The sequence below is a fragment of the Halichoerus grypus genome, chromosome 7, assembly GCF_964656455.1.
Source record: "Halichoerus grypus chromosome 7, mHalGry1.hap1.1, whole genome shotgun sequence".
Taxonomy (NCBI): Eukaryota; Metazoa; Chordata; class Mammalia; order Carnivora; family Phocidae; genus Halichoerus; species Halichoerus grypus.
In genome coordinates, this window is record NC_135718.1 from 93,036,035 (window position 1) to 93,050,660 (window position 14,626).

At 38.3% G+C, this 14,626-nt stretch overlaps 1 protein-coding gene across 1 annotated transcript in view; it reads right to left on the reverse strand.

Annotated features, from left to right (window-relative positions):
- Positions 1–14,626, reverse strand: part of CATSPERE (catsper channel auxiliary subunit epsilon) — a 205,728-nt gene that overhangs the window by 41,574 nt on the left and 149,528 nt on the right. Inside the window, exon 12 of the mRNA XM_078076866.1 lies at positions 7,939–8,381. Within this exon, the coding sequence (XP_077932992.1) occupies positions 7,939–8,381 (443 nt within the window). The remainder of the gene's footprint in view (positions 1–7,938; positions 8,382–14,626) is intronic.

Genomic DNA, 14,626 nt, shown 5'->3' on the forward strand with positions numbered 1-14,626 from the left:
CTAGATCACCTGGCTCTGGTGGCCATGGGGCTTGAGCTCGTGAGAACTATACTGGATGTAATGGATGTAGGGGCAAGTCCTAGCTGACTATAACTCCAAGGCACAGCAGAGGCAACAGACACAAATACCCAGTTCTTCTGTGGAAGACACCTAGTAGCTTACCTTCATAGCTGTGGCCTGAGGGGCAGGCTCTCATGAAAGCTCTACGCAGAGCCAATAGTAGTTCTTTCCAGAGACCTCAGAGGGGAAGCACTATCTTTGCAGTCTTGCTCTGCTTTTTTCTAGGCCGTGGGTGTTTCCCTAAAAGCAGCTTGTGGACACATCTGGTGCCCTAATTTTTGTGGCTGCTGCCAGGGGACACCCCTGGATTGCCTGGCATTGGGGACCAGAGGGGCTTATGTTTGGACCCACAGGCCTATTACAAATGGAGAAACCGTTCTTCACTGATTACCCACCCCTCCCAGGGTGCAGTGCAGTGATGGTAGACTGAAACGCACCCCATATCTTTCTGTGAAAGAGGTCTGCTAGCTTATTTTTATGGCTGTGGCCTGAGGGGTAAGCTTCTAATCTGACACATTTAAGGGCTGACTACAATCCTCTGTAGAGATCAGAGAGGCCAGGAGGTACACCATCACTGTGCTTCCCTCTGCCCTGCCTCAGGTTGTTGGTATCTCTGAGAAAGGAGATTATATACATGTTTGGCTCCCTAGCTTTTGTGTCTGCCACCCAAACAGTTCCTTGATGTTCCTTGATAGCATGGCTCTGGTGGATGGCAGGGCTTGTGTTCATGGGTTCAATGGGATGGTAGTAAGTGAAGAACAGCTCTTACCTGGCTATTAACCCAGGGCTCAACATTGAGGGAGAAGGAGGTATGTTTGTATACTTTGAAAGCTGCTGCATCAGGGTCTGGCTTCATCAGCCTGCATCTAGGTGCTAACTGAGATATTCCCCTTTGAGATGCTGACAGGTCTTGGCACACCATCAAATACTGGGAGCCACCAAGAATAAAGTAGGCTGATTGGACAATTACAAAGATTTGAGAGAGCAAGTTTGAATGATAAGGTTCATCTCCTACATGAGCCTACTCCTTCAAGACTGGGAGAGATGACTATTTTATCTACTGCATAGAAACCAACACAGAGGGATGCCTGGGTGGCTCAGTCAGTTAAGCATCTGCCTTCAGCCCAGGTCATGATCCTAGGGTCCTGGGATCGAGTCCTGCATCAGGCTTCTTGCTCAGCGGGGAGCCTGCTTCTCCCTCTGCCTGCCACTCTCCCTGATTGCATTCTCTCTCTCTTACAAATAAATAAAATCTTAAAAAAAAGAAAAGAAAAGAAACCAACACAGAGAGTCAAGAAAAAAAAAATGAAGAAACAGAAGAATATGCTCTAAATGAAAGAACAAGATAAAACCTCAGGAAGAAACATCTTATTGAAATGGAGGTAAGTGATTTACCTGATAAAGAGATTAAAATTATGGTCATAATGATGCTCCTGGAGCTCAGGAGAAGAATGGGTGAACCAAGAGAAAATTTCAACAAAGACAGAAAATAAAAGAAAGTACCAAATGGGAGTCACAGAGTTAAAAAATACAATAATTGAACTGAAAAATATAATAGAGAACTTGAGATGGGGCAGTAGAACTCACCCAGTTAGAGTAACAAAAAGAAAAAAGAATGCAAAAGTGTGAAGAGCTTAAGGGACTTATGGGACAACATCAAGCAGACCAACATTCGCATTATAGGGGTCTCAGAAAGAGAAGAGAGAGAAAAAGGGGCAGAAAACTTATTTGAAGAATGACCAAAAACTTCCCTAATCTGGGGAAGGAAACAGACATCCAGATCCAGGGCTCCCAGAGTTTCAAATATAACAAATCCAAAGATATCCACATCAAGACATAATCAAAATATCAAAAGTTAAAGACAAAAAGAAGCTCTTAAAAGCATTAAGAAAAAAAAAAAACACAACAATTTGTGTACAAAGGAATCCCCATAAGTCTATAAGCAGATTTTTTGGCAGAAACATTGCAGGCCACAAGAGAGCAGCACAATATATTCAAAATACTAAAAGAAAATGCCATCCAAGAATTCTATCCCTGGGAAAGTTGTCCTTCAGAATTGAAAGAGAGATAAGTTTTCCAGATAAGCAAAAGCTAAAGGAGTTCATCATCACTAAGCCAACCTTACAAGAAATGTTAAAGGGACTTTTTAAAGTTGAAATGAAAGGGTGCTATTAGTAACAGGAAAACATATAAAAGTATAAGTCTAACTGGTAAAGATGAATAAATTGTGAAATTAAGAATTATCTAATACTGTAAATGTGGATTAATCACTTATAAAGCTAGTATGAAAGTTAAAAGACAAAAGTCATAAAAATAACTATAACTACACATTTATTAATGAATATAGAGAGGTCCATAAGATAAAAAGATGTAAATTGTGACATCAAAACATAAAACATGGGAGGAGAGTAAGAATGTAGAACTTTAGACTGTGAACAATATGTTATTATCAACCTAAAATAGACTGTTATGAACAAAACTAAACCACAAAAGAACCAGAATAGCCAAATAATCTAAGAAGGACAAAGCTGGAGTGCAGGACCAGATGGCTTCACTGGTGAATTTTACCAAACACTTAAAAAACAATTAATACCAATCCTCAAACTCTTCCAAAAAATAAAAGGGAACACTTCCAAACTCATTTGATGATGCCAGCATTAGCCTGATACTAAAACCCAGCAAGGATGCCACAAAGAAAATAAAATTAAAGGCCATGATCCTTGATGAATATAGATGCAAAAATTCTCAACAAAATTTAGGAAACTGAATTCAACAATACATTAAAAGAAGAAAAAACACAATCAGGTAGGATTTATTCCAAGGATGCAAGGATGGTGCAACATTTGCAAATCACTCAATGTGATATATCACATCAACAAAATGAAAAATCATATGATCATCTCAGTAGATACAGAAAAAGCATTTGACAAAATGCAACATCCATTTATAATAAAAACTCTCAACAAAGTGGGTATAGAGGGAGCATTCTTTAACATAATAAAGGCCATGTGTGTTAAGCCCACAGCTAATATCCATACTCAATGGAGAAAAGCTGAAAGATAGAACTACCATATGACCCAGTAATTCCACTTCTGGGAATATACCCAAAGGTAATAAAAACATTAACTTGAAAAGATATCTGCACCCCCATGTCCATTGCAACATTATTTACAGTAGCCAAGACATGAAAGCCACCTATGTTGGTCTCTCTCTCTCCTGCATACACAGAATGGAATATTATTCAGTCGTAAAGAAGAAGGAAATCTTGCTCTCTCTCTCTCAAAATAAATAAATCTTAAAAAAAAAAAAAGAATAAGGAAATCCTGCCTATTTGCAACAACATGGGAGAATCTTGAAGGCATTATGCTAAGTGAAATGAGCCAGACACAGAAAGATAAATACTGTATGATCTCACTAATATGTGGAATCTAAACATTCCCCCCACCAACAGAAACCTCACCCCCCAACTCAAAGATACAGAGACCAATTTTATCCTTGCCAGAGGTGGGGGTGGTTGGTGTGCAAAATGGAGGAAGGTAGTCAAAAGGTACAAACTCCCACTTATAAAACAAGTAAGTCATGGTAATGTAATGTACTGCATGGTGACTACAATTAATAAGACTATTTTGTGTATTTGAAAGTTGCTAAGAGGATAGACATTAAAAATTCTCATCACAAGAAAAAATATTTGTAACTATGTGTAGTGATGGATGTTAAGTAGGCTTATTGTGGTGATCATCTCGCAACATATGCAAACGTCAAATCATTATGTTGCATGCCTGAAACAAATATATTGTTATATGTCAATTATAAAAAATATACCTCAGTTTTAAAAAAAAAGGACTATGTCAATTAAGATGTTCAAATCATTTTTAAAATTTCAAAACTAACTTTTGGTGTAAATATCACTATGAAACCAGCTAGTAGCACTAAAAACTTTTCAAATTTAAAGTTATCCACTTTTGTATATAGGTGTTATATTCAGGTTTTTTTTTTTCAAAATTGAGTAATTAGCTAGGATACTTGGCAACCGTACTAGCTAGTACATGCAATGATTAGTCTGTGAAGTTGCATTGACTCAATCTGCACAAAATAAGCAAGGTTATCATATTACTACTGTAATTCATCAAATCTAAGATGCCACAGGATGTAAGACTCATCCTGATTTCATAGATGTTAAAAAATGTGCCCTAGGATTGACGACAGTGGTGAGTATAGTTGTAGTAGTAACACGTAAACATACTGTTTGCTATATGCCAGAGGCACCGCTAAGTCCTTTATGTATATAAACTCATTTAATCCTAATAAGCTTATGAATTAAATATTATGACAATAATTATTATATTATTATATAAAATATAGTAATATATAAAACAATATATTATATTAACGTGAACATAATTATATATTAATTAGATATTATATTACATATAATATATTGTTTTTATCATTACTTAGATGGAAAGTACTAAGGCATAGAAAGATTAAAAAACTTGCTAATTCCTTTGAATTAGTGTTTTTGTGTTTTTTGGGTGTAATTAGTAGTGTAATTACTAGATCATAGGGTATTTCCATTTTTAACTTTTTGAGGAAAGTCCATACTGGTTTTCTACAGTGGCTGCACCAGTTTGCATTTCTACCAATATTGCAAGAGGGTTCCCTTTCTCTACATCCTCACCAACACCTATTGTTGCTTGTGTTTTTGATTCTGGCCATTCTGACAGGTGTGATACATGCACCCCTATGTTCATAGCAGCATTATTTACAAAATGGTGTATATATGGAATATATACCATATATATGGAATATTATCCAGCTATTAAAAAGAATGAAATCTTGCCATGTGCAATGACATTTTTGGAACTAGAAAGTATAATGCTAAATGAAATGAGTCAGAGAAAGACAAATATTATATGATTTCACTCATGTGTGGAATTTAAGAAATAAAACAAATGAGCAAAGTGAAAAAAAAGAGAAAGAGACAAACCAAAAAACAGACTCTTAACTCTAGAGAACACACTGATAGTTACCAAAGAGGAGGAGGTTGGGGGCTGGGAGAAACAGGTGGTGGGGATTAAGGAGTGCACTTGTCATATTGAGCACTGGGTGATGTATAGAATTGTTGAATCACTATATTGGTACCCCTGAAACTAACACAACACTATATGTTAACTGTACTGTAATTAAAATAACTTAATAAAAAATTAGATGTAAAAAGCAATCTTAATAAAGTAAGATTTTTATGGAATCAAATTTTAAAAAACTTGCTTAATGTTATCAGCTGATAAATAACAGAGACGGTATTTTATCAAAACATGCAAATTTTAATGTTTCTTTGTCCTTGGTCATTTGTATATTTTGATTGGTAACTATATTTTGAAGTTCTGAATTGCAAATAGGCAAATGTACGTTATGCAGCCCATTCTTGGAAAGAAAACTTATGAGAGCTTATGCAGATATTGCAGCTAGATAATCAAAGAAAACTTTCCTGAAGGAGAGTGTAAATCTTTACTGTTTTTGTTCTGGAAGGAAGGGGGTACCTCAGTTTCAGAAAAGTGAGTTACACATACACCTTGTTTCTTGAAACATGATCAATCCAGACTTATTTTATTTAATTTATTATGTTTTACTTTTTCCCTGTATCTTCTTCCCCCATTCCCTTCCCCTCTTCCCCCTATGTGCAGGCCCCCATAACATATATCAAACAAGCATGATGTCATCATATTTGATGACATATGATATATTTGATCTGATATCTGTCCTTGGGATCTTGGTATCCATGTAAAATGAGTAACGCTTTTCTTTTTGTTCCTTGTGATTTATGTGTAGGTGTTTGCAATTTTTGTAAACGTTACTCTGTGATGGATCTCAGTTCCTTACTTGACACTATTTTCCACTCGACACTGTTTTAAGATTTATCCGTATGTCTGTATGCAAATCCAAATCAGCTCTCTGTGTTTCTAAACCTGTATATGCCAGATTGTGGTATTATGGTAGTTGTGGAATTAAATATTATGGACTGATGAAATTGAGTGTAAAAGGAAAGTAGAGTTATTGTTTCCCTGAGAACAAAATGGATTGCTCTGGAAAGTTTTAATAAAACAAGTCCCTGAAGAAATTGCTGAATTAGGTATGAGCAAGATAACAGTAAGAAGTTAGAAAAAATGAAAAAATCTAGAATTTTGATGGCTTTGCCAGCGTCATTAATTTTTTTCCCTCCTCTATTTTTAAAAGATTTTATTTATTTGAGAGAGAAAGAGAACATGAGCGAGAATGGGAGGAGAGGCAGGGGGAGAGGGGGAAGCAGATTCCCCGCTGAGCAGGGAGCCCGACATAGGGCTTGATCCCAGGACCCCAAGATCAGAGGCTTAACCAGCTGAGCCACCCAGGCGCCCCCCCCTTTAAAGAAACAGAAGTGGGAACTCAGAGATAATGCATTATGAATAAGGTTATGCAAGAAAGGAGAGGAGATGCTCCAGTAAGTTGACTTATTTCAAAGAAAAGTCTGTGGGCCTATTTTAAAAGGTTGACTAATGAAGGTACATCCATTTATTTAAGTTAAAGTACAATGTTTCATTCATATCAGTTTCATTTTTTATGATTCTCTGTTTTAACTGATTTTGGAATTAACTGAACATTTCATTCCATTGCATCTGTTAAGATGCCCACTACTGTATATGCTAAAGAAATCTGAGCCCAGAAAGAGAAGGTGGGAAATGGAATATACAGTGTTTGGGAAGGAATTGTAGTAGATGTAAAATGGTTATGCTATAATGTTCATTGGAAAGTAGTCTACAAAATAATATATACAGTACATTTGTACCTAATTGTGCTGGATTGTCTGCAAAGTTAGCTGCAGTAATCCCTCCCATGCCTGTAGGCACCCCCCTTTATAGGGTAAGTTTGCTATTTTTCCGTCAAGAGGTAGACTCTATTTCTCCATCCTGTTAACCTAGGCTGTCCTCGTGAATTGCTTTGACAAATAGAATGTGGCCAAACATAGGCCTCAAGAGGCCTTCTGGGATCTGCTCGTACTGTGTTGGAATACTGCCCGGAGACTCTCTTGGGAGAAAGCCAGCTCTGGCCTGGATGATAGAGGCCACATGGATCAGAGACAAGTGCTCAGCTGAGGCCCTTTATTCACACAAGCCAGTGCGTGCACCACCCACTTGACGTGTGGTTGAGGCCATCTTAGATCACCTTGTCCCAGACAAGCTACCAGATGACCACCTCATGAATGAACCCAGACAGATGAAACCAGCACTATCGCCCAGCTGCTCACAACCCAAATTGTTGACAAAACTGGGTGCTGTTTGAAGCTGTCAGGTTTTGGGGTGGTGTTATATAGTATAAAAGATAGCAGAGAGAAGTCTACACAAAGCCATGTGTTTAAAAAAAAAAGGAAGCAAATAATACAATTGACATCAAAGAGTTCTGCAGGAAAGTGCTTTTAGGCGGCAAAGATATTTGCCTTGGATATTGAAAGTGAAAATTGTGGCTCAGGAGCTAATGGCTTATCATATTACTATTTATTAAAAACTTGTATATTTCTCAACATTTTCTAAGCTAAACCCAGAAGGAAAATCTGTTTTAAATGTTTATAAATATATGTATATATATATATATTTATAACAGATGAAGAAAGTTTCAATTTCTTTTCAAATTAAACATTTTTTACCACAATCAGCTAACAGAAATTACTGCAACAAGAGTCAAGATGACATAAAATTAAGGATAAATGTTTGTTATCAGAAAATTTCATTGAATGTCACCAATGATGTTAGATACTATATTTTTTGTGATAGGATAAAAAAATGTAAATATTTTAATTTTACATTTATTACAATCAAATGAATAAATTTTAAAATATTAACTTACCGTGGTTTTAGTGCAGTATCCTAGGGCGATTTCATAGTGAACCTGTTCTTTCTCTTGTAGTATATTTGGGCCGTATGATTCCACAACAATATACAGACCAACATTTTCTGGATAGACTATTTGAGCCCAAATGGACAGGTTCTGTCCCTTGTCCAAAAAGTAAAAAACACTTAAAATATTATTATGAAATGCCATGTAGGGGCATTTTTCTTTTGTAGTGAAATGTACACTTTGTGATTCCAGTTTTAAAGGATATTCCCGTGGCTGTACTGTGCCATTTTCAAAAACGTATATGAGATATATTTGAGCAGATGAACTCAATAAAATTAATGACTTCATTGTGCTATTTGTCCATAAATGTAGTTTTATTGCAGCTCTAATATTGATCTTGAAATAAAACATTATGTTATTTTCCATTTTTACCACAACATTTCCATAATAATCTGGAAAAGAAGGAGAAAAGCTTGTGTTATTCTAAGTAACCATAAATCCATGCACTTTTAACCAAAATAATTTCTTTTGTAGTAATGAAGGATTTATCTGTTTTGAGAAAATTAGAGTGTGCAGACACAAACCTGCAACTTTATGTGATGCTGGAGAGCTTCTCTCCCACTTTGTAGTAGAACAATTCTTTTCCTGGATAGATTCTTCTTGTACTTACGACATCACTTTATATATGACACCACTTACATAAAAAGCTGGAATTAGTGCACTAAATAATAATGAGCATAGACATGCAGGAATAGTATTATTAGGAAGCATTGTGCTATGGATGGAATTGTGTCCCCCCGGCAAAAATGGATAGGTTGAAACCCCAGCTTGCATTGTGACTGTATTTGGTGATAATGTCTTTTGGGAGGTAATGAAGGCTAAACTAGGTCATAAGGGTCCTAGTCCAATATGACTGGTATTCTTGTAAGAGGAGGAAGACATAAGATCTCTCTGTGCATGCAGGCGGGGGAAAGGCCATGTGAGGACACAGTAAGAAGGTGGCCCATACATGTTCTGCATGGAGCACTGGGTGTTATGCACAAACAATGAATCATGGAACACTATATCTAAAACTAATGATGTAATGTATGGGGATTAACATAACAATAAAAAAATCTAAAAAAATAAAAAAATAAAAAAAAAAAGAAGGTGGCCCATATCTCCAAGCCAGGAAGAGGGTCCTCGCCAGAAACCAACCTTGATATCACCTTGATCTTGGACTTCTAGGCTGCGGAACTGTGAGAACATACATTTCTATTGTTTAAGCCATGCAGCCCATGACATCTTGTTATGGTAGTTGTAGCAGAGCGATACAATTGGGATAAAGAAATGGGTGTGTGTGTGTGTGTGTGTGTGTGTTGTTATGTCTTCAGGTTCACTCTATAAATAATAACCAACTTCCTTCCCTTAACAGAGTATTATGTCTAAGTCACAGAGGTTCACAGACAATAAGTCTCTTAAATTCTTTGGTAGTAGCTGTATCTATAAAATGAACAGTTGGACTAGTTGATTTCATAGCTTTTTTCCAGACATGACATTCTCCGTGGATAGCTTCTAGGGGTATACTTTCCCTAATTTAAAACAACAACAACAACAACAATAACAACACTTTAAGGGGACTGACTAAAAGGAGGAAGGTCAATTCATAGAGAGAGGAAGGTTCAGAGTATATCGTGCTTATGCATCTTACATTTGAAATTTGAATAAATAAGTGGCATTTTCACAAATTACTGTAAAACTCCTAAATCAGCAATGTCAGTTGTTGTTAGGATCAGAATACTTTAATGAGACATCACTGTCCACATACATGTCCTTATAACCTTAAGTTCTCATGTAGTGATAATGTTGTCAGTAGGAATTCAACCATATGATAATGCTGGTGAAATTGTTATGTTGATCGGTAAGGTTAATATGCAGCTCGGAATATTTTTTGGAGCGTTTTAGTATGACTGCAAGGGCAAGATGCCCTTCCTGCTGAGGCAACACACATGGGGCATCAAACACCAGAACTAACATGTTGGTGACTCGGGAAGTTGAGGCACTTTGGGCAGCACAGTGACGAGGTAATTTTTCTCATATAACTTACTTTATAAATTTAATTTTGTTTTGTTTTTCCTCCCTCCAGGCTTACCAAATTCTTGGCCTGCTGTGCTTTGTGTGTGTGTTTCTAGAAATTTCACCAGGTGGAAGGAAAAAAGTGCAGGCAGATGACCTAAAAAAATCTATCTGGATGTTGAGTGAGAAAAGTAGGTGCAGGATACACACAGTGTGATGATACATAAAACTCAAAACCTCACAAAACAAAAAATATATGTTGCTCTTGGATTTTAGATAATGTCCAGGTCATGTGGTGATGCGGTCCTGTCTTTTTCAGCCAGCCTTGTCGGTTGCCACTTTCAGATTCACATACCACCTAGTCATTCACAACAAATTTCAGTTCTGCAAACTTGCCATGTTCTCTCCCGCCTCTGGGTCTTTGCTACTTCAGCTCCCATCCTGACTGTTGATCTAAATTTTCTAATATGTACCCTCTTCCTGTTCTCAGTTGAGAAGGCATTTCCTCTATGCGGACTTTCCTAATCTCATAAATCTGGACTAGATGTCACTCTCCTGCCTGTCACGCTGCTCCTTAAAACATTATTTTTCTTTAAGATTTATTTATTTATTTTAGAGAGAGAGAGCACAAGGAGGTGAGGGGCACAGAGAGAGGGAGAGAAGCAGACTCCCACTGAACAGGGAGCCTGATGTGGGGCTGGATCCCAGGCCCCTGGGATCATTACCTGAGCTGAAATCAAGAGTTGGATACTTAACCGACAGAGCCACCCAGGCACCCCACTCATTAAAACATTACAAAATGAACTTTGGATTAAATGTGAAGTTAAGATGAAAATTAGGAATTATTTGCAAATGAGATTAAAAACACTATATATAAAGGTTTGTGGATGCAGCTAAAGCCACAGTGAGAAAAATGTATAGCCCTATGTTTATTTGTAGTTTTAAGTGCTTAGAAAACAAGACTGAAAATAAATGAACTAATCATTTACCATAAGAAGCAGGCAACAGATACCAAAGTTATAAAAAGAAAGCACAAGTGAAGAATCAAGAATGACAAAAGCAGAAATTAAGGAATTACATAGAAAGAAGATTTGATAAACAAGCCAAGAGTTCCTTTCAAAGGAAAAGAAAACAAAACCAAAAAACCATAAGAATAAGAAACAATATTTTGCAAGCCAAAGTAATAAGGGATGGGGTACAGACAACATCATAAATGAGAAAGGGAATATATTACAGATGATAAGCAGTCTAAAAATTAAAATGGGAAACCTTTGCCAATAAGGTTTATTAGAAAATCCAGATAAAATGAGTGATTTCCTAAGGAAACACAAACTTCTGAAATTGACTAAAGACACCCATCTACACCCAATGTGGGGCTTGAACTCATGGCCCCAAGATCAAGAGTCTCATGCTCCATCAACTGAGCCAGCCAGGCACCCTCACGGCAACTTTTAAATAGTGGGTTATTTGAGAAATGGAAATGCTGCAGGCTGAAGGCTTTTAAATTCATCTTTCATATGCTTATGGACAGTTTAGACTTTTTATCTCAGCATTTCCAAATGGCTCTTGGTAAAACATTCAGCCTTTTAGGTCCCTCTAAAATTTATCCCCTGTTGATTATTCTAACTTTATCTCCTTATCACTGTGGTCAGTGGCCTTTTAACAACACAAATATGATTCTGCTTCTCTTTTGCTCAAAGCTCTTTAAAACCCTATATGGGCCTTAGGAGAAGGTCTGATTTCTTCACATGGCTTATGAGGACTCTCATAACCTGAACTTGATTTCTCCAGGAGAGATTTCTCCTTTTTCTCTCTGGAGAACTCTGTTTCAGCAGTGGATTGTCTTTCAAGGCCTGGATTGTACCCTGTTGTCTCTGTCTCTGGGTTGTTGGGCACCCCATCCCCACTGTTGTCTTCACTGCCTAACTAACCTCTACCCATTCAGCAGGACTCAGCTTAGACAGCACTTCTTCAAGGAAGCCTTCTGTACCTTCCTCCCCCCTAGAATGGGTAAGGTACTCGATCTGTGTGCCTCTCTAGCACCTGAGGTTGGCTCTGTCATAGCATTAGCCATGTTGCTTTATTGTGTGTTTGTCTTTACCCTCTGCAATTTTGTAAACTCTGAAAGGGTGGGAATTCTGGGGCTTCTGGGTGGCTCAGTTGGTTAAGCATCTGAATCTTGGTTTTGGCTCAGGTTGTGATCTCAGGGTTGTGAGCCCTGTGTGGGGCTCTGTGCTCAGTATAGAGTCTGCTTAAGATTCTTTCTGCCCTTCCCCCTGCCCTCATACAAATACACTCTCTGTCTCAAATTAATCAATCAATCTTAAAAAAAAAAAAAAGAAGAAGAAGAAAGGGTGAGAATTGTGACCAATTTCTACGCTATCTCCACCTCCCAGCAGAGCGCTTCACCAATAGTGCATGTTCAATGAATATTTGTTCATCCATTTATTCAAAAAAGGACCTATTATATATTATTTTAGACACTGTGGGCAAAGCAGCAAATATAACAAAGTCACACAGAGCTTGTTTTTTCATGGAAGATTCAGTTAATTTAGAATAAGCACACATGTAGTTTGTTAGGTAATGAGAAGCTCTGTGAACAAAATGAAGTATAAGGGCCAGAGCACGGGAGCTAGGGCAGGGTCAGGGAAGAGCTCCCCGATCAGGTGGCATTTGGACTCAAACCTGAATTAAATGTAAGAGTCATGCAGACATCAAAGTGAAGAATTATCTGGCATATGAAACAGTAGCTATCCAAGGAACAGCAAAGAGCCCAGTTTGCAACGAGGTAACAGAGAACAGAGGGTTAAGTGACAGGAGAGGACATCAGAGTCTGGAGTCACACCACATACTGCTTTTCAGGCCATAGTAAGGGTGTTGGATTTTATCCAAATCCAAAGTGATATAGAAAGCCGAATGAGGGTTTTAAGCTGAGGAATAATGTGATTTTGCATGTTTTCAAAGGCTTACGTTAGCTGCTAGGTGGACTCTAATGGTGGGGCTTGGGTTGGAAGGGTGGAGGCAGGGAGAGCATGTAAAAGGCTCTTGCATGTATAGGCTGGAGAGGACACTGGCTTGGACTGGAGTGGGACTGGTGGAAGGGGGTTGGCTTTTAGGTAGACTTTTTAGATAGAGCCAAGGGGAGCTGCCCAGGGATTAGTTGTGGGATGTGAAAGGGAAGGACTCGAGGATGAGGTCAAGGTTTTTGTAGCTGGAAAGACTGGAGGAGGTGATATTTACTCAATAGGAAAGGACTAGGCAAGGAGCAGGTTGAGATAGGAGTGAGACTCAGGGATTCATTCTTGGATGTTAAATCTGAGATGCCTACTAGTCATCCAAGTGAAGGTATCCTAGAGGCAGTTGGGAATAGGAGCTTGGAGTCAGGCTAGGAGTTATGGCCGGAGGGCACAGTGCATGGAAACAGAGCTCCAGAAGATGTCTGAAAACTAGACCCTGAGGTGCTTCTCCATTTGGGAATCAGGAAGATGAGGGATCAGGAAAAGAGGCTGAGGAGGAGTAGCTAGTGAAGTAGCAGGAAGGGCAAAAAAGTGACACCTCAGAAGTCAGGTGACAAAAAGTTATTTCAAGAATCAGGCCCTGCTAGGGGCACCTGGGTGGCTCAGTCAGTTAAGCGTCTGCCTTTGGCTCAGGTCATGATCCCAGGGTCCTGGGATTGAGCCCCACATCAGGCTCCCTGCTCAGTGGGGAACCTGTTTCTCCCTCTTTCTCTGCCTGCTGCTCCCCCTGCTTGTGCTCTCTCCCTCTCTGTCAAATAAATAAAATTTTTGGAAAAAAAAAAAAGGAATCAGGCCCTGCTGAATGCCAGCTCATGGAGGATGGCTGAAAATTGGCCACTGGGTTAGCAAAGTGGAGGTTGTTAAGAACCTTGACAAGAGCATTTCCCATGGAGTATTTGATTAGAGTGGCTTCAAGATAAAGTGAGGAAAGATGAAGAAGTGAAACTAGGCAATATTTTTTAGAGTTTTGTTGTAAAGGGGAGCATAAAAATCAACTGGTTGGAAGTTGTCAGGTGATAGGCGTCAGGAAAGACAAGGGGTGCTTGGGTGGCTCAGTTGGATAAGCATCTGACTCAGCTCATCTGACTCATCTGATTTCAGCTTAGGTCATGATCTCAGAGTTGTGGGATTGAGCCCCGAGTCGGGCTCTGGGCTCAGTGTGGAGTCTGCCTGTCACTCTCCCTCTGCTCCTCCCCCTGCTCACACTCTCTCTCTAATTAATAACAAATAAATAAAATCTTTTAAAAGAAAGAAAGAATTACAGAGACATTTCCTTTAAATTCCATGGTTAGGGCTATCTCCTAAACACACTTTTTGAGGATTGAACTTCCTATTTCTTTGCATTGCCTATAATGTTTATTTAGTATACTACCTCGGGAATAATAAGATTCAGAATAATTATTGTTACCACATGTCCAGTTTTATTCTAAACATTTTACTTACAATCCCTTATCCAATCAACACAACCACCCTATATTCTAGATTAGAAAATGAGACTTGCAAACGTTCAATGACTTGATCATGGATAGGAATACAGGTCCATTCAACTCTACAACACCTGCTATAGGTTGAATTGTGTCCCTTTGGGAACGATGTTGACATTCTAATTCCCAGTATTACTTCAG